Source organism: Balaenoptera borealis, assembly GCF_965194805.1.
Source record: "Balaenoptera borealis genome assembly, chromosome: 1".
NCBI classification, from domain to species: Eukaryota; Metazoa; Chordata; class Mammalia; order Artiodactyla; family Balaenopteridae; genus Balaenoptera; species Balaenoptera borealis.
In genome coordinates this window covers 106,082,877-106,110,754 of record NC_138860.1, presented here as the reverse complement: position 1 = coordinate 106,110,754, position 27,878 = coordinate 106,082,877, and the positions used below count along the sequence as shown (strand labels likewise).

Sequence of the window (27,878 nt, the reverse complement as noted above, 5' to 3'; positions counted from 1 at the left end):
AGGTGTACCAAGTGCAAAGCCACGGTTGCCCTACTCCTAACGTGTTATTTGTATGATTCTTAATAATATGTACTTTTTTTTTTGTTACTAGAAAGGATAGGTAGATTTTGGTTAAATTGTGGGAAAAGGCTTGATAGGAGGCAAAGGCAAATTGTATTTGACGTCAAAAGATAGTTAATTGTATTTTTTATTATTCTACTTATGCTGTATTTTGTAACTACTTTTTGTCTCCCCACGTAGACTGTGATCTTCTTGATAGCAGAGGCAAGGCTGTATTCATTCTTTTCTTTTTTTTTTTAATAAATTTATTTAATTATTTTTTGCTGCATTGGGTCTTCGTTGCTGAATGCGGGCTTTTTCTAGTTGCGGTGAGCAGGGGCTACTCTTCATTGCAGTACGTGGGCTTCTCATTGCGGTGGCTTCTCTTGTTGTGGAGCATGGGCTCTAGGCGCGTGGGCTTCAGTGGTTGTAGCATGCAGGCTCAGTAGTTGTGGCTCGTGAGCTCTAGAGCACAGGCTCAGTAGTTGTGGCAGATGGGCTTAGTTGGTCCACGGCATGTGGGATCTTCCCGGACCAGGGATCGAACCTGTGTCCCCTGCATTGGCAGGCAGATTCTTAACCACTGTGCCACCATGGAAGCCCTGTATTCATTCTTACAGTACTTTGCACATAGTAGACACTCACATGTTATTTGAAGTGAATACACAGTGGAAAGTGCCGTGAACTGGAATTTTTAGCTCTGGTTTCTTGTTCAGCTTTGTTGTGTTTTAACTCAGTGATTTGGGGCAAAGGTACTTCACCAGTCTGTGTCTCAGTGCAGATAATTCATCAGTAAGGTCAGAGAGTGTGCTGTAGTCCCTATGGCTCCTTCCAACTCTAAATTTTCGTAGTTTTCAGTAAGTTTATATATAGGCTAGAAATGATTTCCATAATTGTTACCTGTGTTTCATATTTATATAGTGCTTATAATTTGAGAAAAATATATATACTAATAAATTGTCTATCTAGCTCAGAATTCAGAGTCAGTGTTTATTCATTCAACATTAATTTTCAGTGTCCAGTGTGTCAGCGCACTGCCACATAATACTGAAACTGGAATAATTTGTAAATATTACAGTTCAACAGGACCTTGGAGTAGTGGTTTTCAAATTGTATTTCAGAGAATCAAAAGGTTTTAGGCATACTTGAAATCCCTTTGTCACAAATTCAGTCAGCCTACTCAGTTGTTTTGATTTTAATTCAGTTTTCTTAGAATGAATACATTTGCTTTTTAAAAAATCATGTTTCCACAACATAATGATAGAAGTCAAATGTTTCAAAGCCAAACTTGAATTAGTTAAGTGAAAAATACAATGTTAAGCCCAATAAAGATCAATGAAGATGTTAATTGTTACCTCCCTCTACCTTTCTGCTCTGAACTAGGTATTTTAAATAGTATATTTAGGGAATTAAATTAGCAAGAAAATTTGAGGGAATTAAAGGGTATTTCGATACTTGACAAGATAAAAGAAGTATAAATGCTTCAGTGCCATGTTTTAGAAAAATTTTAGGAAGTAGGTAGTGGAGATGCATTATTATTAACAGTTGAGGTTTTAAAATTTATATTTGCTTAAGCTGTACTCCTGGGGGGTTCTGATTCAGTGGGTATGGAGTAGGGCCCAGGCTGTATATTCTGACAGAACTCCACAGGTATGTATACCCCTGAACACAGACCATGCTTCTGGAACAGAATATTTTATATCTAGGCCATTGAATTTCTCATGAGTCATTTGATATTTGTATCTCTAGCTTCTTCAATAAAATGAGTTTGGTACTAACTACTGCCTATTTAAGCGGGAGTTGTGGGCTCGTCCCTCTATCGCTTTTCATATTATTTATATACTAAATGCTCTTCTGGTTTCAGGCTAAATTTACTGTGAAGAAATCAGAGGATGAAGAAGATGCTTCTAAAGACGCTTACATTATTGAGTGCCAAGGAATTGGGATGACAAATCCAAATCTATAGGGTATTTGCCTTTTAAATGATACCTCAATGATGTATTGCACTAATCATTTCATAAATATTATAGAACAATGAATAAGCAGTAACTTATTAAAGGACCTGACTTAAATTTGGAGATGAAGTACAGAAAGTTCTATATTTGCTGAGAATGCTTCGTCCTATTAATCTCACTTTGACTGTCTTCTGAGATAGATAGGGACAGTGAAATTTAAGAGTTGGTGAATATGTATGATAGCTGATTTCGGTATTAAAGTATTGAAATAAAATATTCTTTTCACCTGAAGTGTGTTTTTTTTTTGATATAGTATATTAAGTTATGGATGTAGATTTGATCTGTAATTTGTGTATAATTCTAATCACTACTAGAATCTCATGTAAAATTTAATGAGACAACTTTGTACACATGTACTTGCTGTGTCAACAATAACATTTAATAAGCATTGTCTCATTATATGTATCTTCTTTCTAGTGGGTATTTGGTAGATATTGATTTTGAATCTGTTGAATATGTTGTGAAAGCTAAACAATGAGAATTGCAAAATTTCAACCCTAGTAAATTTGGCCAAATCAGCCCCAGGTATGTTTTTGTTTGGCTTATAGTATTAAAAAAATAATTGCCTTTAGAACAGAATGCTTTTCATTACTCTCTATTGTCTTACACCTAGCCTGTTCCACATTTAGATTATTTCCTGGTCCCTGTAGGCAGTTGAGGTTGTAACTCAAATGAAACTAGTTTTATGTAACAGCTAAATATGCCGTACTGTAAAATAGTGAGGAATTCATTCAGACTTAGTTCTGTCTTGGACTTAATCTGGTAATGATTAAAACGTAGTACAAGATTGGGATTGACATATATACGCTAATATGTATAAAATAGTTAACTAATAAGAACCTGATATATAAAAAAATAAAATTTAAAAATTAAAAAAAAACAAAAACAAACAAAAAAAAACATAGTACAAGATACAGATCCAGAGGATGATATTATAAAACATTCAGAAAGTGCAGAATTAGTCTGTATAAAAAGGTGTAATGAAAAAACTACTCCATGTACATAATCGTAATTCTTGTCAGTTATTTCTGTGTCCTTGGACAGTTGAGTTCAATTTGTTTTAAATATGATGATGATAGTATTGCTTGCTATTTGTATTTTCAGGGAGTAAATTTATAAGTTAATTTCTCTAACACATAAGGCATGAAATGTCTTTCTATTTTAGAGTCAAACTACACTTTTAGTATAGCTGTTGGAGGGGCTGTGATAAGTTTGGGGGTTTTAAGACCAGTGATGATATCTGCTGCTTCTGATGAGGTGTGTGGCAGTGTTAACAAGGTGGGTTGGAATGCAGAGATTGGGAATTTCGGAGCAAGAGATTTAAGGGCAACAGTGTACATGATGGGTTTATGATTAATCTTGGCTTGGGTGTGTCACTACTGTTAGTCTCAGTTTGGGTAAAATAAAGGGACTACTGCAAAGAAATTTTTGTGAAGTTCTAGAAGAAGATGTTTATTTTCCTCAAACAAAATTGTACTTCTGTTCCTACTTCTACATCTGAAATTGTATTGATATTTCAGTATGCGTCTTCATTTTTTAATAATGACCTAATCCAAGTAATTCTGTTGATTGGACCCTATGTGCACAATGGGTACATTTAATATTTTGATATTCTTTAAAAATATTCTTTAGTGACTTTCAAGTAGGGGTATTCATACCACTTGAGTTTCACAAAGCCTTCCCATGAATTTCAAGTTTTCAGATGTCAGTAGTTTTTAGAGAATATGTTTCCAAATTTCTCTACTTAAATATGTACTTCTTTCTAAAATAGAGTTGCCTGCAGTCAAAGTAGAACTTTGCAGTTTCTCCTTTTTACCTTCTCTTTCACAATCTCCATTTTTCCTCTTTACAAAAGGAAAGTTTATTTTTTACCCAGCCTAATTTTCCTATGGTGCATTCCCCTGGAATATAAGAAAATCTCAAAGGCACCAAATAAAGGGACAATCTGAAATATTAGTCTCTGAAAAGTCTTCTCAAACTAAGAGATAAACCTGGACCTTATTATATATATTTGCATGATTTTAAGTAGGGAGATGAAAGCTCCAATGTTTACTTTCCACAGATCAACATGACACCTTTAAATAAAGCTTATTTTTCTGATTATTAGGAGAAACATTTTCAGTAGCTTTGCCGAAAGGCTACTAGAAAATTTAAATCTTTTTTTAAAAAATTTATTTTATTTTATTTTATTTTTGACTGCGTTGGGTCTTTGTTGCTGTGCACGGGCTTTTCTCTGGTTGCAGCGAGCAGGGGCTACTCTTCGTTGTGGTGTGCGGGCTTCTCATTGCGGTGGCTTCTCTTGTTGCGGAGCATGGGCTTCTAGGCTTGCAGGCTTCAGTAGTTGTGGCACGTGGGCTTCAGCAGTTGTGGCTCACGGTCTCTAGAGTGCAGGCTCAGTAGTTGTGGCGCACGGGCTTAGCTGCTCCGCGGCATGTGGGATCTTCCCGGACCAGGGCTCGAACCTGTGTCCCCTGCATTGGCAGGTGGATTCTTAACCACTGTGCCACCAGGGAGGCCCTAAATCTATTTTTTTTTAAACTTTGGTAGATTACTGCTTAGTAAGAATTATGAGTTACTTCTCTGCTATCTGTTCACCCCTACCATGTGGAGTGTGTTGTAGCTTCTATAATCTATATTATTAATATTTTGTAAATAATACACACAACAATTATATATTTTTAAGCCTCACACTTGCTAACCTTTTTGTTATTGATTTCCATTGAGCTCTATCTTATCCCAGTAATTAACATTATCTGTCCATAGATACATGATCTAATTTTTTAAAAAAGAACATCAATCTCATTAAGAGATATATTTCATTTTTTTCTTTTTTTTTTTTCCCCTATTTTTTGGCCACAGTGCGGGGCATGCAGGATCTTAGTTCCCCTACCAGGGATCGAACCCATGCCCCCTGCAATGGAAGTGCGGCATCTTAACCACTGCACCGCCAGGGAAGTCCCAAGAGACGTATTTCCATAAATTTTACTTTTATATTTAGTGGTATATCAAAACATATATATGTTTGTTATGCTCCATTGTATAATAATGCTGATAGTAATTAATCAAGCCAGAAGAAATTTAAAAAAATTTTAAGAGTCTTGTGTTCACTGAAAATTTTAAAACAATGTAAATTAAAATACATATTTTTATTGCAGAGAAATATAACAAGGTGAACTTTTAAGCATAAAAATATAAAATTGTGGGGGAAGGGAATAATTTTTTTTTAATGGAGATGGTAGATATTAAACAGCTATGGTTTTTAGAGTCTAGTGGATAAATTTGAGAGTGATGGAATAGTTTTATTTTAAAATGACAATATTTATAACATTGATTGCCTTCTTTCCTAGAACTGTGGAAACTTATGATGAAAAATTTTGAATCCCAGATCTGTTTAAACAGTATTTTTTTGTGTGTCCGTGAGGATGTTTCCGGAGGAGATTAGCAGTTGAATTGGTGACCTGAGTAAAGCAGATTGCCTTCCCAAATGTAGGTGTACTTCCTATAATCCTTTGAGGGCCTGAATAGAACAAAGAGGTAGAGGAAGGTTGAATTTGCCCTTTGCCTGATTGCTGGAGCTGGGGCATCAGTTTTTCCCTGCCCTTTGTGCTCCCGATTCCCAGGCCTTCAGACTCAGACTAGAACCTACACCATTGGCTCTCTGGCTCTCAGGCCTTTGAACAACACTTCTGGCCTTCCTGGGTCCCCAGTTTGCAGATGTGGGACTTCTCAGCCTCCATAATCACATGAGCCAATACCCTGTAAGTCTCTCTCTGTCTGTCTATATGTTTTTCTGTATATCTTTCTCCTATTGGTTCTGTTTCTTTGGAGACCCCCTGACTAATACAAGTGATTTTATCAGAACCTACAACTTTGAAGGAGGGGCTCTCTGGGACTGATCGTATCTCCCAAGAAGGGGTACTCTTTAGCTGGTTATCAGACCTCAGGAGCATTGTGGTTGGTACTCAGACTTTTAAAGGAGGGGGATGCGACCTGGCAGGTGCTTAGGCGGTTCAGGTGGTACGGCCCAACAGGTGAGGGAGCACAGCGGAACTAATATCCTTACTGCCAAGGGAGCATAGCAGGGTATGTGGCAGCGCCAGCTGAAGAAAGCTTGGTTGGAGCCATAGCTGGCGGCTGCTGTTGTTGCTGCTGCTGGAGCGTCCCTGACAGGAGCTGAAAGCAGGAAGGGTCCTTTCTTCTCTCCTCTTTCCAGGTTCCACCTTGGGCTTCCCTTTTGCAGAATCTAACCAGAAACCAATTGGCAAGAGAGTCTGGAAGTTTTAGTTTATACACCCAAACATCATGAACAGTCTTGAAAGGTGTGCTTGGAGCTGAGAGACAGTGAATAGCTATAGCAGAATCTATATTTTTTTGGTTGTTCAATATCCATTTACGTGTTTCTATCTTACAACAATAACATTCTTTGCTTTTGCTTCACAAGATGCAACTGTCCTTTTTACAAAGATACTTCCGTCCTCTTCTTCAAAAGAAACCTAAAGTCCCAACAGTCACCATAGCCATCTCTGGGGGATGTTATTATCTGTTTTAATCAATCCCAACTAAATAAATATTCTGTAGCATACAGACCAAATTGTAAAGTTAATCACCAGTAATAGTCCTCATAGAAAATAAAGAGGGACAATGAAGGGGAAGGAAAAAATAAGTAAATATATATTAATATATACATAAGGAGGAAGGAAGAAAATTTGCATAACTGCTGCAGTTCTGTGCACTCATATCTGCTATAAATTCTCTGTTTTCTTTACCCTCAGCTGGCACCACAGCCAGTCAGCGTTCTTTTCCTGATGGAGGCAATCCAAAACTTCACTCCCAAAGGGTCTAAATCTTAGTGGTCTGTGTGTGTTTTTTTTTAACATGGGCAAATAAAACAATGCTTTATTTCTAATATCTAAAAAAAGTATTCTAATATAGCATTATTTCAGGAAGTAAACCCACATGTATTTTTCTATATTTTTATATCATTGTATAATTTAAAAACATCTAAATACCCTAAATCTGTTCTTAGTGGTCTGTCTTTAATGTGTTGCTGTAGTTTTGCCTTAACTTGTACAACCAGATTTGAGAGAACTCAGAGAATGCCTTGGTCTCTGGACATAGTCCCCCTGGACTGTTATAGCAGCTACTCAGTTTACCCTTAGTAACTGGGAGCAATTGCCCCAGGAAAAGCAATGATCTCTTCTTTGTTATTTCAATAGCATGAGAAGCTCAACGTAGCCAGTGGAAGTCTTATCTTCCAGTTCATTGGAGGTATTGTCATGATCCCTGGTGGGAGCAGTCTGCCTTTGGGAATTAAAACCTCTAAACCAAGAGCAATCAAACTTGCAAGGATGGAAAACAAAATTTGGGCGTGGTGGTTGTAATTAACTACTATATTGAAGGAGCCTCTCCCACTTCTACCCCTTGGTTCATGTATTCAGGCTATGGGAGAAAAGAATACCCTATATTAGTTTCTGATCCCAAGAATAGCCTACATCCTACAGGATAGTGCCCTAACCTTTCAGTGTGTTGTTTCTCAGCTGGCGCTGTGACTGATTCACTAGGCTCCTTTATCAGCTCTCCTGCTTCTGAGGGATGTCCTTCCTACCTGGCAAGAACAATAAACTCAGTGGGCATGAGCTTACTGGCACACTTTTTTGGTTGAGACATGAGTTCCTTGGTCAGAAGCAATATTGTGTAGAACAACCCTAAGTCCACAGATAGTCATTGTATTTATCCATTATTGCATAACAGATTGCTTCAAAATTTAGCAGCTTAAAACAGCAAACACTTATTATTTCACAATTTCTGTTGGTCAGGTGTACAGGACCAGCTTAGCTCGGTGGTTCTGGCTCATGGCATCTCCTGAGGTTGCAATCTAGCCAAGCCACTGGGCGGAGTTACAGTCACCTTAAGGCTTGAGTAGGGTTGAAGGATCCACTTCCAACCTCACTCATAGTTGTTGGCAGGCTTCATTCAGTTCCTTCCAGGCTGATAAACTGTGGGCCTTTCCATAGGGTTTCTCACAGCAAGGCAGCTCGCTCGCTTTCCCTAGTGTGAGTGGAGAGAGAGAGAGAGACAGGCAGAGACAGATATTGACCTGAAAATGGAAGCCACAGTCTTTTTATAACCTAATCTCAAGTTACATCCCATCATTTTGTATATTCTATTAAGTAGCAAGCCGCTAGTCCAGCTTATACCCAAGGGAATGGGATTAAGGCCATGAGTAACAGGAGGTGGGGATCATTGGGAACCATTTTAAAGGCTGGCTACAACAGTCATGCTAGCAAAAGCACAGGCCACTAGGGTTTTGGCATAGATACCTATCCTTTGCAGAAACAGCTCTTGGTTTGCTACTGGATCCTGGTACCAACTGAACTTCTGATCTGGGACATCTAAGAGACCATATGACCTGAGCTTCCTATGATGAACTGGATGTTTTCTCATCCACCACGATACAAGGTTGGTTGAAGGCATCAGCAATCCAGCCACAAGTGGAAATGGTATAAATAAGATTAAGGGCAAGCAGCTCCTAAAGACATAAGCATCTGACCAAGGAAGAAGAAAGCTAAGGCCTAGTTTATAGCTGGTTTTCACAGTGTGTTGGCATCAACTGGAAGCAGATGGCTGCAGCATTACAACTCCATTCAGGGGTGTCCCTGCAAGACAGCTGTGGTGGAAAATCCTCTCAGCGAGTAGAACTTCGAGCGATACGTTTGTCCACTTTGTCTGCATTGAGAGCTGGTCAAAAGTGCAAATATACTGATTCATGGATACTGACTGGCAGTTTGTCTAAAAGTTGGGGACTCAGAAAAAAAGTTTTGGCAGGTTGGTGACAGAGAAGATGGGGAAAGAGGTCTGTGGATGAAACTTTCAGAATGAATATAGAGTGTGAAAAGAATTGGTGTCCCGTAATACTCAGCAAAGGGCATCCATGTAGAGGAGACTTTCAGTAAACAGGTGGACAAAACGACCTGCTCTGTGAATGTCAGGCAGCCTCCTTCTGCACTTACCTCTGTGCTTGCTCACCAGCCACAGTGGTGGGGGTAAATGTCATGCGTGGCCCCAACACCATGTACCCACCCCGCTCCCCCAGGGCTGGTGTGGCTATCCTCATTGCTGAGTGCCTAACCTGCCAACAGCAGAGACTGATGCTGTGCCCTTTACACAGCCCTTTCCCCAAGAAAGACCAGAAGGATACCTCGTGGCAGGTCGATCACAATGGATCTGCCAATATGACTATCCTTGTACTGACGGAGATTTGACACAATATTGCTTTTGACTAAGGAGTTCATTTTTAAGTCATCCTTATGTTACAAAAAGACAGCTTTCTTGGAAAAAAAGAAAAAGAAGGTAGGAAGGTAATATATCAAAATGTTAAAAGTAGCTGTCTAGTGGGAATTGCTGTTTCTTTCCATTTTTCCCTTTTTTCCAAATTAGCATGTATCTGGAGTAATATATTAAAATAAATTATGAAGGCAATTGAAGATAGTTTTTAAACTGCACTCCTAAAAAAGTTCAGTTTCCTGACTCAGGATTTCCTGGAGGCTACTCTATTTTGTTTTTAAATTAATTTTTATTGGAGTATAGTTGCTTTACAATGTTGTGTTAGTTCCTACTGTACAGCAAAACGAATCAGCTCTACATACAAATATATCCCCTTTTTTGGATTTCCTTCCCATTTAGGTCACCTGATTGCATTAAGTAGAGTTCCCCTTGCTATACAGTATGTTCTCATTAGTTATCTTTTATACATAGTATCAATAGTGTATATGTGTCAATCCCAATCTCCCAATTCCTCCCCCCCGCCCCCGCTTGGTATCCATACATTTGTTCTCTATGTCTGTGTCTCTATTTCTGCTTTGCAAATAAGATCATCTGTACCATTTTTCTAGATTCCACATATATGCGTTAATATACGATGTTTGTTTTTCTGACTTACTTCACTCTGTGTGACACTCTCTAGGTCCATCCACGTCTCTACAAATGACCCAGTTTCGTTCCTTTTTATGGCTGAGTAATATTCCAAGGCTACTCTATTTTAATCACGATTTCAGTTCTGTTATTTTCAGGCAAAGACTGTTGCAGTCTCAGTCAGTGACATTTCTGTATAATCTCAGAACTTCAGTGTACATAAGCCTCCAGGGAGACATATAAATATGAAAACTCCCAGTCCCCCTCTCTGTCCTGGAAATACTGACTGGGTGACTCTGGGTGGGATGCAGGAATCTGTATATTTTAAAAAGGAGCCCACCCTTGTTGAGGTGGTCCACATAACATCTTTAAAGGAACACTACTCCAGGAGGCTCCAGGACTGGGGAAAAGCTAGGAAGAATTCAAATAAGACTCTGGGGAAAAAAACAGGTGTAAGTTGTTATTCTGTTTACAGTAGGATCAGATTCCAGAAATACAAGTAGAAAGACAACCCCAAATCCTTTTTCCTTTGCTTAGCATTGATTCAAAATGTAGCACGTCATTGCACTCACATTACCAATCTAGGTATGCAGAGCAGTTCTCTATCTGCATGAGAAAGGCTACACAGCATAATGGGTGCTGGTATCTGATTGCTCTTTCACGACCATATCACAGCTGCCTCCAAAGCCAGTGGAGACATCTGAATTTGAATACGAGCTTCATCATTTATTAGTTGTTGATTTTGGGTGAATTAACTAAGCCCTTGGAACCTTGGATGTTTCATGGGAATAATATTTTTGAGCTCTTACAGAGTATGAGTTCTGTTGAAAGACTTAATCATTGTAGACCTCAGTTCTTTTCTAAAATAAAGAGGACTAGAATCTGATATTCTTTCCAGCTCTAAAATTCTTTGTATGTTTTACTAGGGTCCTATTTTTATTATAAACTAAGTGAAAACATTCAGATACTTGCAGAAAACAAAAAATCACAATGTAGAGATGAAAGCTGTTAAAATAATTCTGCTTCCTTGGGCACAATTTTTTTTTTTTTTTAATAATCAGTATACTCCTAAATAGAATAATGAAGGATAAGGCAGAGATTACTTCAGGTGAAATGAGACTACATGGTGAAGCCATAGGGTCTCCTGAATTACAGGCAGTCTTTGGACCTGCCCCTTAAGTGCTGCGTTATCAGACAAATCCTGTGAATGTCGTCAGTGGACTCTCTATCATGAAAAAGAGTGTCCACTGATGAGAACCTGGAGTTCCATCGTACTGATCCTGACGTTACCAGCTCCAAAGTGGAGTATATGGAGAGTAGATGATGCTAAATTCCTAAGGAGACTTTGAGCTAAAATAGGGCATGGCATCTCATCTCACCCCTGATGTGTCTCAGATTTCCCCCCTCTCTGTCACCACCAGAGAATACAAAGGGGAAAGGTTTTCCTATCAAAGACCAGGATCCTGGAATCCTGCCTTTTCTCCACTTTCTCTCATCTTCCCAGCACCCACCTGTCTACTCCAACACACATTGTCTAGGTTTGTGTAGACAGCTGACCTCTGCTGCACAGTGGGGATTCTGAGACATGAGCACTGCCTAGCTGAGAGTTTTTTCTCAAGTGCACTTCATATCATTAAGTTGGTTTACACAGTTACTAAATCTCCTAGGTAGGCATACTTGCCAAACAGGCAAGGTTTAAAGTACTAAGCAGTTATTCTTCTTGGCATTCCACCTAGCTCTTAGGTCTCTATGGGGACCTCACCACTGGGAGTATAGTTACTCTGATGGCTCTTTCTCCCTTTTCCATACTCTGGGTCTTTCTGTTCCCTGGAGGACTTTCCCTCACCCTGAGAGGGAGGAGGTAGCATCACTGAATCAAGGAGAAACAGAGTAAGTAAATAAACCAGGTTCAAGAAAGCCAGTGAAAAGGCCAAGAGGGAAGCACAATAGAAAATAGAAGGGCTACTCTCAAGTCACCCTGCGGGAAAAATTTCATGAGAGTCAGGGGTCATGTAGAAGTTATAGGTCAAACCAGGGGAGCACTCAGGAAACCAGAAGCAGATACAGAGCACCACAAACAAGACCTTGAAACTGAGCTGAGAAAGGAAGCACTATGTAGGGTTCTCATTTTGCTGTCTTGCTGAATTCTTGTTGGATGACGGATGCAGGTGACTTACTTTCCCAGACAGGCTGGTCCAATGCAGGGTTGAAAAACTCACCTCGCCTCTGATGAAAGAACTTTATTCCATTCGGGGTGTAATCCAGATCTATACTCTGGCTTTTGGTAAAAGTGGCAATGATTTTTCTTTGTCAATTTGGCTGGTGTAGCTTCTCCTCTGCCCCAGAGATGCTGCTTTTTCTGTCAATCCTGTGTTATCCATAAAGATTCTAGATAATCTGTTTTTCCCTGTCTCATTTTTTTGGTTTGTTTTTTTCTATCAGACAGTGATATTCTTTGGATTCTTCCTCTTGAGTTTCTCTCTCTTCTTATTTTCCTCCTTTGTAGATGATCTGCTGTCACATTCACTTTTATCCCCTGTGCTTTTTTCTGGCACATATTTTGCTTATTCTCATAGAGTTTCCCCACCTTTCTCTTGCAGGTATTTTTTAGCTCATCATAACTTCAGTCCTTGTTTCTCCTCATTGTCAATCATCTTAGATAAAGTAGAGATTATCTTGTAGGAATTCTCTTTGCTGAAATACATCTTTAGCTTTTTCAGTGTGGCTACCAACTTGATAGAAGTTTTATTGTCTTGCACTGAAACAATATATATCAAACGGGATGTTTTATACAAGAATTTAAAAATTTTTGTTTTTTCAATTCAGTGATTATTTAAAAATTAATATAAGCATATTCAGGATCATCATAGCAGCCAAATACTGCTATGAAAGTTCAGTATTCACAGTTGCACATATAGACACCAAAGAGAACAGGAGTAGACTTAACATGTAAGTGACATATTTGAACAAAGTGAAGGCTGAATGAGATGAATATTTTTCAGTGATTGAAATACAGAGAACTAGTGGGAGAAGTGAGTCACCACAGCCAAACTAAAGCAAACCTATGCTGGAGCAATTAATACTATGCCTTGTTTAAACCAAATCACATCATTAATCACCTTAAATTAACATTATTAATTCACTTTTGGATTTGACTATAATTAATTTGTAAAATTTTAAGACTTTTTAGTTGTGTAAGAGTTATATGTATAAGGGGCTTATAACTTTTTAATTTGAGGATATTTACATAACAATAAAAAACCCAATTTATCGGGCTTCTGCCAAGATGGAGTAAATTTACCCTTCTGCCTGAGACAACTTAAAAAGTGAAAAAAATATATATGGAACAATAATTTTCAAGATATTAAACATCAGGCAATGAAGGATAGTGTTCTTTGAGAGATAGAAAACAAACAGAGCCCTGTAATTGCCCCAGCTGACTGCCAAGAGAAAGTTTTCAGGCCATGGCACAGGGAGGGAAAACCCAGGTGCAGCCTGGTAAACTCTGATTTGAAGATACTGACTGAGATCTTGAGGTAACCTGGATGGCTAGAGTTTGCAGGACAGAGTATTCAGGACAACATTAAAATATTATGACTATATTCCATATGTTCAAAAAGCTAGAGGAAAGATTAAATATGCTAATTAGAGACATAGAAGATATTTTAAAAGATACAATAGAACTTTGAGAGATGAAAACAATGATATCTGACATGTCACAGAGACATGCATCCAGTGTAATTCCCCTTATGAAAACTTCAAAAACATGCAAAACTATACATTTATTTTATTGGGGTGCAATAAATCCCAAGATAATGGGAAAACTCAATATGTAGAAAAGTAATTACTCTGGGGTAGAGGGAGGGAGAGACAAACAGGCAACAAAAGGCACAAAGCAAGTTTCCAAAGTGCTGGTGATAGTCTATGACTCAAGCTGGTGGTAGACATGTGGGATGTTATATTGTTCTAAAAAGCACACACATATATGCCATTTTGTATGTATATTTATATTGTACATATGTGTAATATACACATTTCATAACGTATTTAATAACAACAGAAAAGATTACTCTGGTAGCCATGTGGAAGAAGGGAGATTAACAGAGTCAGGGAGAAAATTAAAGCCCCTCATGCAGTAGTGATGAAATGGGAAAGCACAACAAAGCTCACAAGTCTTTTGAAATATAATTTAGGACTTGTCAATTAACTGGATGCCGTAGGTTAAAGGAAAAAAATGAGGTTTTTTTTCAGTTTCCTAGCTTGTGAGACTTGATTGATTGATTGATTGATTGATTGATTGGCGGCTCCGCGTCGCAGGTGGGATCTTAGTTCCCTAACCAGGGATTGAACCTGCGCCCCCTGCAGTGGAAGCAGGGAGTCTTACACTTGACAGCTAGGGAAGTCCCTGAGACTATAAATTTTTATGAATTAATAGAAAATTTCTGAAAGACTAACTATAAACTGGCAACATTGTTGCTTTCATTGGAGAACAGAATAGTTCCAGGCCCAGGAGGCAGGGTGTCTCTTGAAATCTGAACTGTGTTTGTGTATTAATTACACAAAAAATGGAAAGCAAAATTAAAGAGTAGAGACTTTCATTTAGCTCAGATACGGCTGTTCTAATTTAATGATGGGAAAATTTTGGTAGTAGCAATATGATTATGGAAATGACTTCACCTGTGTTTTGTGAGCTGCTGCTAAATTAGGCTAAATAGCAAATCTTTTGTGTTTATCATAGGCTAGGATGGGAGTCAGGGTTGACTGTGCTCTGGCCAAGCGCTGACTCTTGCTGAGGTAAAATGCGGGTCCCAGGGTTGCCCCTTCAGTAGGGCAATGGGCGGGGCTGTCACCATGATTGACACGTTTAGCGTAACAGCACAAAGAAACTATAAAATATCCCCAGGTGGATCCTTGTGGCTAGCAGCACCATTTAAAAACGATGAGCTGGGGTGGATCCTTGACACTATCTTACCTACCCTTTCTGTATCTTTTTCCTGGTCATGATCCTCTCCTGCATATAATCCTGCACACATGTTAGCTAGTCCTCAGTAAGCTGTTAACTTACTGATAAAGTCTTAAGGTATTAACCCTTCAAGAGGGTTCTGCATTTTTATCAGAAATCCTAAAAATAAAAAAACCCCTCAAAACTAAAATAAAGAATGTTGTTGTACACTTTCTAATATTTATGCCTTTTCCTTTATGCTATTTGACTAATTACTAAGGCTAATCTTGCCTCTCATTTTATAATGCCATTTACATAATATAAAAGTTTTGATCATTGTTTAATTTTTATTCATACTTTACCTCATTTCACAAAATATTTTCAGAGACTTGTAATAAGCACGTACCATAAAGTGGTGAGCTACAAATAAATTAAAAATCAGGCTCAGAGAAATAAAAACTAGAGTAGAAAGTCGTGCCCTGGTATATAAGTAGAACACAAATGAACCACTAGAATTGAGTTTCAAGTATGGTCTAGGATTCCTGGCGAAAGTGAAAAAGGAGACGTGATATGTTACTAGTTATTCCCTCCCCCTCTCACTGCCATCCCCCCGAAAGCCCACTATTTCCTTAAGGGAAGTATATACACATGACCCTAGAAGAAATTTCTCACCTGGGCTATAAACTTTTATTATCACATTCAAATCCACATACCTTTGCAAAATAAAGGACACAAAACCAAAGAGAAAATAAATTTTAGCTGAGCACTGGACAATGAAGGGAAAGTAGGTATAGCTGACATGACTTCAGAGAGCTGTGTATTTGTTTACCAGTTTATATCTCAGTATCAAATAACCAGGGATTTAAGAATCCTCATTTGTGTGCTTCAGAAATATCATGCAATCACCTGGTATAGTTGGATCATTTTGGGGGTTCATATGAAAATAGTTGAAGTGATGTTCACTTGAAAATTTTGTTTGCTGAACTTTGTGATACATGTCATTATTTTATAGCATATTTAAGTTGTTCTCTACAGAATTAAATACTTTTATTTAACGGGCCACTGGAGAAATAATCGTAGTTTCTAAGGAAAAGTTTTGTCCAGCATGTTTATCGTTGACCTGGATGAAGAGAGAATATACTGATTAAAACTGTTCTGAGAAACAGACTCACAGACTTAGAGAACAAACTTACGGTTGCCAGGAGGGGAAGGGTGGGAGGGAAAGGATAAGGAGTTTGGGATTGACATGTACACACTGCTCTATTTAAAATGGATAACCAGCAAGGACCAACTGTACAGCACAGGAAACTCTGCTCAATATTCTGTAACAACCTAATTGGGAAAAGAATTTGAACAAGAATAGATAAACGAAAAACGAAACAAAACTGTAGTTGACATGAAGCTGGCAGGGTGAATTGGAACCATGGATGACAGAATCTGGGTCTCATTTCATCTTGGGTCCGTAAGTGACCATATCACAAGTTGTCTGAAACATGTTTACATCCAGCCAGAAACATTTCTGCCTGTCTGTGGGATTTTTCAGACCACTTCTCCTTCTGAGCTGTTCCTTGCTCTGCTCTGTGGCTCTGCTGGCTCAGCCTCTCTCATCCTAGGATCTTCTGCAGGTCTTTTGCTCATTGACCTATTTGGACCCACTTCTCCAGCTAGGCCCTCGGTGCTGTTTGCTGGAGATGGGCTGGTGTTCAGCCTTTGGTTCTGTGCCCTGAAGCTCTGTGGTAAGGCTGTCCCTGCCCTCCCCTGCTCCTGCAAGCCTGACCTGGCTCGGCCCAGCTTACCGTGCTTCCTCACGGTATGGGAGTGTGTCGGGGCATGATCAGTGTTTATCTCCTTCGTGTGTTGACTAGAGTCAAGAGTGAGGAAACCTCTGAATGAATAAGCATTTTCAGAACTCTAGTGAAAAACTGATGACCTCATAAAAGTGCTAACAAAAGATCAAGATGAAAAAAAAAATTAATTACATGGGACTGAGTGAACTGATGAGGATGATTATAATTTTTGTGACTTTCTGTTTGAATTAAAAAAAAAAAATCCCACAGGGACTCAGAGGCAAAGAATATACAAATCAATTTTCACTGCAAAGTAAAGGAGCTGTTACAGTGGAGGATTACTGGACTGAATGTCAATATTATGACATAGTATGAGTGTGTTTCGTGTTTGGTAATTGCAATCATTGTTGCTTTTGTTGTGGTCATCCATGTACAATGCTTGGTGTCAGTCTATTTATCTCTTGTAAAAATAAAATACAGTGTGTGTGTGTGAAAAAACAAAACAAAACAAGAAAGCTCAAGGGTACAGTCATTCATCCATTCATTCATTGTCCCTTGTGTGCTGGGTACTGAGAACACTGAGGTAAAAATGACACGCTGTTCATCTTCACGGAGTTGAATTGATAGCAAAGGAGGAAGTAATTTTAAGGCAGCCTTCTATGTATGTGATTTATCATTTAGTTACCTAGTAGACGTAGTTGATGGGACATTTAGGCAAGAGTGATAACACAATAGATGGTAATGTCCTTAACAGCAGCTATTAATTGTTCTCCCACAGTGGTTCTCAAGCTGAGGTGATTTTGCTTTCCTTTCCTCCCCCAGAGACATTCAGCAATGTCTAGAGACATTACTGGATGTCACAACTGAGGCAGTGCCCCATAGTGGTTAGATGTCAAGTATGCTGCTAAACATCCTGCAGTGCTTAGGACAGTCCCCCATAACAGAATTATCGAGTCTAAAATGCCAACAATACTGAGATGGAGAATCCTTGACTAGTGTGTGTGTCGATTGTGTGTTTCTGAGAGAGCAACTATCAGGAAAGCTTTCTTTAGCCTGATATTTATCATTATTAGTTGTAGCTGACATTCGTTGAGGGCTTACTATATGCCAGGCATTTATGGTAAACACTTGAAGTGGATTATCCCATTTAATCATCAGAAACTCTATTGAGTAGGTATTATTATTAGCTCTGTTTTACAAATGGAGAAACAGGTTTAGTGGGGTTAAGAAACTTGGCCAAGATCTCATTGCTAACAAGTTGGTAGAGTGGGGAGTTGAATCCAGGATGCCTGGCTCTTCACGCTTCACCACCACAAACAGTTAGCATCTCTAACTCAGAGGCCAGACCCTCCCTTCAGCTGGGACTTAGCTCCTGAGAAGTTGTTTTAATGACAGGCTGAGCTAGCTCAGTCCTTTATTGGCTCTAGGCTTCTATTGGAGGCCTGAGGGGAAAGAGAGGTTAATTTAACAGTATAATTCAAACAAATTTTGGGAAAAGAGAATCTAATATTACATTAAGCATCAACAGTCTAGTTTATGATGAATGGTTCTCCCACATGGGTGTGCAGCTGGCTCATTAATCTGACCCAATTAAACAGGATCAACCAAAACTGTTAGTCATATCTAATTCAGCAATGATTGTGTTGATACAGAGTGAGCCACAGCACTATAAATAGCAGAATGGAGCTAATAGGCTCTGATGCAGTCAGCTTTCATTATCTTACACTTTAGCTTTACTTTTCATTATTTTACACTTCTGCTTTACTAAGAGCTTCTGGGCAGTTTTTGGTAAAATTTTAGGCTCAGACTGCATTTTTTGTCAGTTTGGTGTTTTCCGAGGCCAAAGCAGCAGTCCACTGTCATCCATACCTTTACTTGCATTACAATGCCTGCACACCCCTGGACTGTAATTTGATCTAGTTCCTTAACCCCATAATCTAACTGATAGAAGGTAATCGAACACCACGTCTGCCCATGTGATAGGGCAGAATTCTTCTGTCTTCTCACCTGAGTACAACAGGCTTGTGCCACCGAGAAGAATGAAAAGGTAACTCAGAATATGTGGGGTCCTTATAGCCCAAGCGGATATCCTTGTGAAGAAGAGGAAGTATGGGCCCTACAGATCTCAGGTTAGTGTGAACCGAGTGTGGTTTCGGTCGCAGTAAGTTTCTGAAATGACTTGCTCTGAGAACGGTATATGTGTGTTTCATTTTGAGGTCCTAGGAATTTTTAGAGAGAGTAACTTCCCTAGAATTCCTATCTGTTTGGCTGACAGTGAAAACACCTTTGTACTCAGGGCCAGTAACAGCTTCCAGTGGGCTGAATGTTAAGGATGTTTTCTTCTTTATTGTATCTGTAGTATGAACTGTTATCATGTAGAGGGGAGGTTGGCAGGTGAAGATTTTTGGTGGGTGGGTACCTTTTTTCTTGCTTGTTATCAAGACTGTTGTATTACCTTTCCCCCTTATCATTCAATAGGTCTCAGAGACACTATTTCATTAATCACCTCTCAGAATTCCTGGGGCTACTGCCTGGTGGGTTTTTTTCTCTTGTCCTTTGAAAGTTACAGAAAGGTTAAGTATCTTAAACTGAACGATAATATAGTAGTGATAATAGCAGCTATCATTTATTGACGGCAATGTGCTAAGCACAGTACTGACTGGCTTGAATGTGCTGTCTCTCTTCATCTGCATAACAGCCCTTTTACTTATTCATCCCCATTTTACAGAGGAGAAAAGTGAAGTTTATATTAAGCAATACCAGATTAAGTCTGGTAAGAAGGCAGCTGGTAAGAAGGCAGCCAGGCTGGGATTTGAATGCAGGTCTGCTGGTACCAAGGTTCCTGTGATTAATCACTCTCCTGCACTGGGGACCCTTCTTGGGCTCAGGGTTTAGCTGAAGGATTATAGAGCATAGAGACAGTAGAATAAGAAGTGAAAGAATAGAGTGGGGGTAAAGGGGTGGAACTCTCTTCAAGGAGACTGGATATCGGTTTGTTCCTATTTTTCTCAGCCAGGTCCTGCTTCTGTATTCCACAACAGTTCTAAAACGTGGCAAAGTGCTCTAGGAAAACTGATGTCACCTTCCTGATAGGTAATACAATATTTCATGAACATCATCTTTAAGGGCACACACTTAATACATTTTCCTAGTGTTAGAGATCTCAGGCTTATTTCAGAATTTCCCACCCTGCTCTTTTCCCTTTAAGAGGCAAATAGAAGCTTAAATAAGTCTCTTAATTAAGAAGCTACTACAAGTGTAGTAGTCATTTGATCAGAGATGTAATATGTTTAGTTATAATTTCTATCCAAAAGTCTGTATGTCTTTAGAAGGACGTTTCCCAATACTTAAGCTTTGCAGTCTTTGCACAGACCGTAAACCTTTAGGGGAAAATAGGAAATGTAGGTTGTTTTTGAATGTTTTCCAATACTTCTTGATTCTTACCTGCTTTTGACTCGACTGTCATACCTGCAAAATTTTCACCCGATTCATCTGCAAAAGAAGGTTATAGAGTGGTAGTTAAATAAGCTGGTACTTCGCTGTAATGTCTAATAATAGCTAATGTTTATTGAGCACTCAACTATCTGGCCCCGTGCTAAGGCTAGGTACTTTACATTACACTATGTCATTCATCCTCACAACCCAGTATATAGGTACCAACCAGTGTTATCCCTTTTACAGATGATAAAACTGAAGTTCAGAGAGGTTCGGAAACTAGCACATTAGTGACAGAGCCTAGGCTCAATCATAGGTCTGACTCCAAAGTCAATATTTTCAGTTTTGCCTCAGTGGTGTCTGAGTTTCAGACAAATGAGGGTAATGTGTATGAGAGCATTTTTTTCTTTTATTGTCTGCTAAAAATCTGAGTGCTCTATTTTTGAATGCTGACACAGACTTATAGCTTTAAAAACCACTATTAGCCTTATTTACTATAAATGGAAGAGCAAGGAGTCAGGAGGCACAAGTTTGTGCTGTAACACTCCCTATGCCTCAGCTGGTGTTAGAAAGTCTCCATTATTTTTCTAGTTTTATATCCCAGAACTTCCTTTCATGTGCCCTTTGCTCCAGTCACATCGGATTACTCACTTACCCCAGGCATACTTCACCTTTTAATTTTTATTTTATTTTTTTACAGTTTAATTAATTTATTTATTTTTGGCTGCATTGGGTCTTTGTTGCTTCATGCCAGCTTTCTTTAGTTGCGGCGAGCGGGGCTACCCTTCGTTGCGGTGTGCGGGCTTCTCGCTGTGATGTCTTCTCTTGTTGCGGAGCACGGGCTCTAGGCGCGCGGGCTTCAGTAGTTCTGGCACGCGAGCTCAGTAGTTGTGGCTCGCAGGCTCTAGAGCACAGGCTCAGTAGTTGTGGTGCACAACCTAGTTGCTCCACAGCATGTGGGATCTTCCCGGACCAGGGATCGAACCTGTGTCCCCTGCATTGGCAGGTGGATTCTTATCCACTGCGCCACCAGGGAAGTCCCACTTCACCTTTTTAATGTAACAAATTTGTCAAGGATTTAATAGATGCAAGGCACCCCTTAAATATGGGGAAATTTAAAGAAGAATAGACAGTTCATAGTCAAGTGAAATCCAAGGATAAAGCCAGCTCATTTCTTCCATCATGATTGATCCAGTGATGTCCCAAGTCCTCTTCTATTCCCCTCTCCGTTCTGCCTCCCACAGGCTGGCTTTATCCTTGGATTTCACTTGGGGGTAAAAAGGGCAGTTACAGCTCTAGACATTATCTTTTCTTCCTATACCATCCACCTGTGGGGAAGGAACAGCTTTTTTGAAGTTGCTCTGGCAAGGAGTTTGGGATTCACTCCCTTTCTTTGATGCACATTGTGTCCCCTTTTCATCCCCGACTCTGTCACTGTGACCACTATGGGGGACAGAATATGCTGACTGGCTAAGCTGGCTAGAGCCCACCTCTAGAGCTGAGTGGGGAGGCCTAGGTTAATGCTACCACAACCATGTGTTCGAGGGTGGTTGAGGGATGAATATTTCAAAGGAAAATTAGGGTTTTATTGGAGGAAGAAAGTAAAAGTAGATACTAGGGAGCCGGCCAAGACAAGACTAGCTTTAGCCTTTCTCTTTCAGGTAATTGACCTTCTCTGTTCCCAAGACTGGTCCTGATGGACCACAGCTGTAATGGACTGGTTTCTAATATCAGTTGGGCAATATCCTCCCCCACCCCCATGCTGTTTCATTTCTATATTTCAAGTACTTCAAATATTCACCCCTCTCCAAAAAGTCTCTACCTAGTCCCACTCTTCTGTTAGGTGATCCCAACTTCTAATTCATAAAGAAAATAGCAGTAATTAGGCAAGTATACCATTTTTACCACTTGCCAATCCAATTAATAAATGTAAGTACATTTGCTCTTATTCTTACCCTCTCCCCTCTAATCTTTGAGTTGAGGTTGGCGAACTACAGTGTCTGGGTCTGCCATATGCTTTTGTAAATAGAATTTTATTGGAAGACAACTGTGCCCATTTGTTTATGTATTGTCTATGGCTTTTTTTGCAATCTGAAGGTCGAGTTGAGTAGTTGCAACAGAGACCCTGTGACGCGAAAAGCCTAAAATATTTACTATTTGGCCCTTTAAGATAAAGTTTGCTGATCTCTGTCTTAGAAGATGGGGTGATCCTCACATGATCAAGGCTAATCTTTCTCATTGTTAATCTTGTTCCCTTCAGATCATTTAGGCTTTCCCTCTGCCTTCTGCCTCTCCAACTCCATTGGCCCCTTTCCCTCAGTCTATCAGTGTGCTCAAACATACCAGCCTTAAGACAAAACAAAACAAAACAAAATGCAACTTTCCTTTGGTCTTTCAACACTCTCATGACCTTGTCTTATTTCTCATCTTCCCTACTGACCCAAGCTTCTTAAAAGTGTTGCTTTCATGATTGATCTCATATTTCTCAATTTCTAGTCACTCCTCGAACCACTTCAGGCTTGCTTTTGTCCTCACCATTTGCTGTTAGTTAATTACTTAATTAAACCAATCAGCTTAATTAATTAATTACACCATTTAGTTAATCAATTAAAATATTTGTTGGGTTACCACCATGTGCCAGGTTCTGTACTAGGCTCTGAGGACACCATTCGGTGAACCAAACTGGCAGAAATTCTTGCCATGAGGAATTTATAATCTGGTTGGGGAGACAGACAATGAACAAAATAAGTAAGTAAAATATCGAATATTTTAGAAAGTGATAAGTACTATGGAGGAAAATCAATCAGGGAAGGGAGATAGGGAGTGTTGGTTGGGGGTGGGAAGTTCAGATTTTAAAAGAGTAGTCATAGAAGGATTCAATGAGAAGATGACATTTGAGCAAAGACCTAAAGGAGGTGAGTGAGTGAGTCCCTGGCAGAGAGAGCAGCAAGGGCAAGAGCCCTGAAGTGGGAGTGTGTCTAGAATGTTCAAGGAACTACAAGGACCAATGTGGCTGGCGTGAATAGGAATAAAAGGCAGAGTGATAGGAGGAGGGGCTGGAGGAATAATGGGAGGCTCTGTCACTTAGAGCCTTACATGCCATTTAAAGGATTCTGGCTTTTACTCTGAATGATTTGGGACATTTTGAGCCAAGAAGTGATATGATCTGACTTAGCATTTTAAAGAAACTTCTGGTTGCTCTGTTAAGACAAGACCATAGTTGACAAGGGCAGAATGAGGGAAGCCAGTTAGGAGACTGTTGCAGTTATTCCCAGATGATGGTGGCTTGGACGTGTATGGTAGTGAAGAACTGTTCCAGTTCTCAATATAATTTGAGGTAGAGGTGACAAGATTTGCTACAGATTAGATGCAGTATATGACATAGAGAGGTGGGTCAAGGATAAATCCAAGGTTTTAGACTGAGGCACTGGAAAGGTAGAATTGCCATTAATTGAGATGAAGAAGCTTGTATGAGGAGCAAGTTTTGGGAGAAAGATCAGGAGTTTGGGGCACACTAAGTTTGAGGTGCCTTTTAAATATTCAAGTGAGGGGCTTCCCTGGTGGCGCAGTGGTTAAGAATCCGCCTGCCAATGCAGGGGACATGGGTTCGAGTCCTGGTCTGGGAAGATCCCACATGCCACGGAGCAACTAAGCCCGTGAGCCACAACTACTGAGCCTGCGCGTCTGGAGCTTGTGCTCCGCAACAAGAGAGGCCGCGATAATGAGAGGCCCACGTGGCCCCTGCTCGCCGCAACTGGAGAAAGCCCTCGTACAGAAACGAAGACCCAACACAGCCAAAAATAAATATAAAATAAATTAATTAATTAAAAGAAACGTTTAAAAAATTTTTTTTTTTAATTAAAAAAAAAAATTCAAGTGAAAATGTCTAGTTGGATGTATAAGTCAGGAGATCAGTGGAGATGTCAGGGTTGGAGGTAAACTTGTGAAGGTCAGCACATCAGTCAGAGTTAAAGCCAAAAAATGAGCTGAGATTGTAACAGGAGTGGCTGAGATAGAGAAGTGTATAGGCTCTGAGCCCTGGGGTACTCCAATTTTAAGAGGTTGAGAAAACGGGGAGGAACAGAGTGCAGAAAAGCAGCAGCCAGTGAGACTGAAGGAGAAGGAGAATCAGGAGTTGTGGTGTCAGGGAAGCCAAGTGAGGAAAGTGACTCGAGCAGGCGGAGGCGGCAAACAATGGGGTTCAGTGTTGCTAGTAGGTCAAGTAAGATGAGGACAGAGAATCGACTGTTTAATTTAGCATTGTGTGGGCCATTGGTGACCTTGACAAGAGCAGTTCTGATAGAATAGTGGGGATAGACGCCTGATTGGAGTGTGTTCAAGAGAGAATGAGGGGCAGAATTGGCAACAGGGAGGAAAGAAACATTTTGAGTTTTGTCATGAAAGGCAGCAGTGAAACAGCCTCTAATAGACAAGTCCAAAGACACTTGTCATTTCTGAGTTTGTTTACCTGTTATCTTTGACTCTATGGACTGTCACCTCCACTGGCTTCTAAGACTTCCATCTGCCAGCCTCTGCATCTTTGTGCTTAAGGAGTCTCTCTGAAACATGCATGCACCAAAGGGAAGTGTCAGAGAATTAACATCCCCAGGAGTAGCCCTCAATCAATGGATGGTGGGGGATGGTAGACAAATATCAGAGGTCCTTTGCCCTTTGGGTGAGTTGGGGGTACTCTGGGACAGGTGGTTTTACACCCTTATCCAGTACGCCGAGTGGTAGACGGCCTTGAAAACATACCCTCTATTGGTTGACTTCCCTTCCCTGCCCACTTCCTCACTCCCCAGGTGAAGTTCCTTGCACCTCCCAAATAAATTACTTGCGTTTGAACCCTTGTTTCAGAATCTACCACTTGGGAAACATAAACTAAGATACTGCATATATAGATATAATCTAAATAAAGGTCAAATGGCCCCATGTTAATAAATACTGATTTTTGGCTTATAGTTCACATATTTGCAATTAAAAGTCCCTTCTTAACAAGTAGTTTTGGGCAGTGTACCCAGGCATTAGAAAATGGAAAGATTGGGAAAGCCTCCTTTCCCAAATAATCCCTAGGCTTTTCTTTTTCTACCTGTGATAAGAAATATATATTTGGTCTTTTTCTGTTCCTGACACAGAGCTTCTAAAACCCTTGGAATTTCCTGAGTGGAAGGGGTGAGAAGAGCATCTTCTGTTATTTGCAACAAATCTTACCTGAGTTTATGCTAATGAGGTGACTCCTGGTGGGCCCACAGATACCTTCTGGAGGGCATAGGTGTTGGTTACCAGAGGAATGAACCTTGTAATTAGAAGGTTGGAACTTTCAGCCTCACCCCTAGACAGCCGAGAAGGGGAGAGAGGCTTGAGACTGAGTTCCCTAATGGCCAATGATGAAAAGAAAGGATTTGGAGAGCTCCAGAGTTGGTGAACACATCAAGGTGCTGGGAGGGTGACATGCCCAGAGAGGAAGGACACGGATGCTCTGAGCCCCTCTCTCCCCCAGACATTGCCTTATGCATCTCTTCCATTTGGCTTTTCCTGATTTGTATCCTTTGTAATAAACTTGAGTTAGTAAATAAAATATTTTCCTTAGTCTTGTGAGCTATTCTAGCAAATTATTGAACCTGAGGAGGGAGTCATGGGAATCCCTGATTTATAGCTGGTTGGTCAGAAATACAGGTGGCAACCTGGGACTTGTGACTGGCATCTGAGGTAGGGGCAGTCTTGTGGGACAAAGCAATGGGGTTTGTGCCATCTCTAGGCAGACAGTGTCAGAACTGAATTGAATTGTAGAACACCTAGTTAACGTCCACAGAGAATTGGAGAACAGCTTGGTGTGAAAAACCCCCACATATTTGGTGTCAGAAGTACTGTGAGTGGAAATAGTACAGAACTATCAAAAACTATTTTTAAAAGGTACATTTCCTGCATTTTAAAGGCATTACCACACTATGAGCATTGCCGGATATAGGGATGAGAGTAAAAGTCAGATTTCATGCCAGGTGAATTAATTTTGTATCTGTGGTATCTAATCATGTAAAGTCTAGGAAACTATTAATTAGACAATAATAGTGCTCTTAAGTGATTTTCCTTTTGGAACACTTTATGAATGTTAATTATTCAACCTAGAATCTGTGAAAGACATTATTTTATGGTCAGAGTAGCTTTATTCCTCTTGAGAGCCTGTCATTTTTCCTAATACAGCACACTCAAAAGCTTTTAAAATGTGAGGCTTCTTTATAACTGGAAAAAGGATACTAGACACTTCCCGTTCAACGTAGCTAAAGACTTTCCTTCTCTCTTGTGGAACCTGTAAACGTTATACTTTTAAAACCATCTGAGAGCCTGCCTGTTAAAGTTGTAGAGAATCTGGCAGGAGGAGTTAAGCCCCAATTCTCTTATTACCTCTATGTCTCAATGTCTCAGTTTTGGTGTCTTTGGAGGAAAAAAAAACTATTGAAGTTTTTTCTCATTTTCTTTCAAGGTACCTATTTCTTTACCCACATCTTAAAATGTTAATATTCCTCATGGCTAATTCTGGTTTTCTTCAACTATTGTTCCATACACTCTTTCTTTCTTTTTAAATTTAATTTTTATTTTATATTGGGGTATAGTTGATTTCATATACTCTTTCTTGGAGACCATTTTTATTTGAAAAATATGTGTATGAATGTTTACTGTGTGCTGTGCACTATCCTAAGGAAAAAAACTGGTTTCATCTTTTTTTAAAAATTTAATTTAATTAATTTACTTTTAATACAGCAGGTTCTTATTAGTTATCTATTTTATACATTTAGTGTATACATGTCAATCCCAATCTCCTAGTTCATCCCACCACCACCACCCCGCCCCCGCTTTCCCCCCTTGGTGTCCATATGTTTGTTCTCCAAATCTGTGTCTCTATTTCTGCCTTGTAAACCGGTTCATCTGTACCATTTTTCTAGATTCCACATGTATGTGTTAATATACAATACTTGTTTTTCTCTTTCTGACTTACTTCACTCTGTATGACAGTCTCTAGGTCCATCCACATCTCTACAAATGACCCAATTTTGTTCCTTTTTATGGCTGAGTAATATTACATTGTATATATATACCACATCTTCTTTAGCCATTCGTCTGTCGATGGGCATTTAGGTTGCTTCCATAACCTGGCTATTGTAAATAGTGCTGCAATGAACATTGGGGTGCATGTGTCTTTTTGAATTATGGTTTTCTCTGGGGATATGCCCAGTAGTGGGATTGCTGGGTCATATGGTAATCCTATTTTTAGTTTTTTAAGGAACCTCCATACTCTTCTCCATAGTGGCTGTATCAATTTACATTCCCACCAACAGTGCAAGAGGGTTCCCTTTTCTCCACACCCTCTCCAGCATTTAGTGTCTGTAGACTTTTTGATGATGGCCATTCTGACCGGTGTGAGGTGATACCTCATTGTAGTTTGATTTGCATTTCTCAAATGATTAGTGATGTTGAGCATCCTTTCATGTGTTTGTTGTCAATCTGTATATCTTCTTTGGAGAGATGTCTATTTAGGTCTTCTGCCCTTTTTTGGATTGGGTTTTTTTTTTTTTTGATATTGAGCTGCATGAGCTGCTTGTATATTTTGGAGATTAATCCTTTGTCAGTTGCTTCATTTGCAAATATTTTCTCCCATTCTAAGGGTTGTCTTTTCGTCTTGTTTATATTCCCCTTTGCTGTGCAAAAGCTTTTAAGTTTCATTAGGTCCCATTTGTTTATTTTTGTTTTTAT

At 39.5% G+C, this 27,878-nt stretch overlaps 1 protein-coding gene and 1 long non-coding RNA gene across 5 annotated transcripts in view; one reads left to right on the top strand and one right to left on the bottom strand.

The window, feature by feature from the left end:
* The window catches only part of RTCA (RNA 3'-terminal phosphate cyclase), a 29,071-nt gene extending 26,498 nt beyond the window's left edge, over positions 1–2,573 (top strand). For all 4 annotated transcript variants that reach the window (XM_082385922.1, XM_082385921.1, XM_082385920.1 and 1 more), the window contains one exon: positions 1,904–2,573. In XM_082385922.1, the coding sequence (XP_082242048.1) occupies positions 1,904–2,005 (102 nt within the window). In that variant the 3' untranslated portion in view covers positions 2,006–2,573. The remainder of the gene's footprint in view (positions 1–1,903) is intronic.
* LOC309626461 overlaps positions 1–27,878 on the bottom strand; it is a 200,530-nt gene that overhangs the window by 88,829 nt on the left and 83,823 nt on the right. The gene's annotated exons all lie outside the window — the stretch shown is intronic.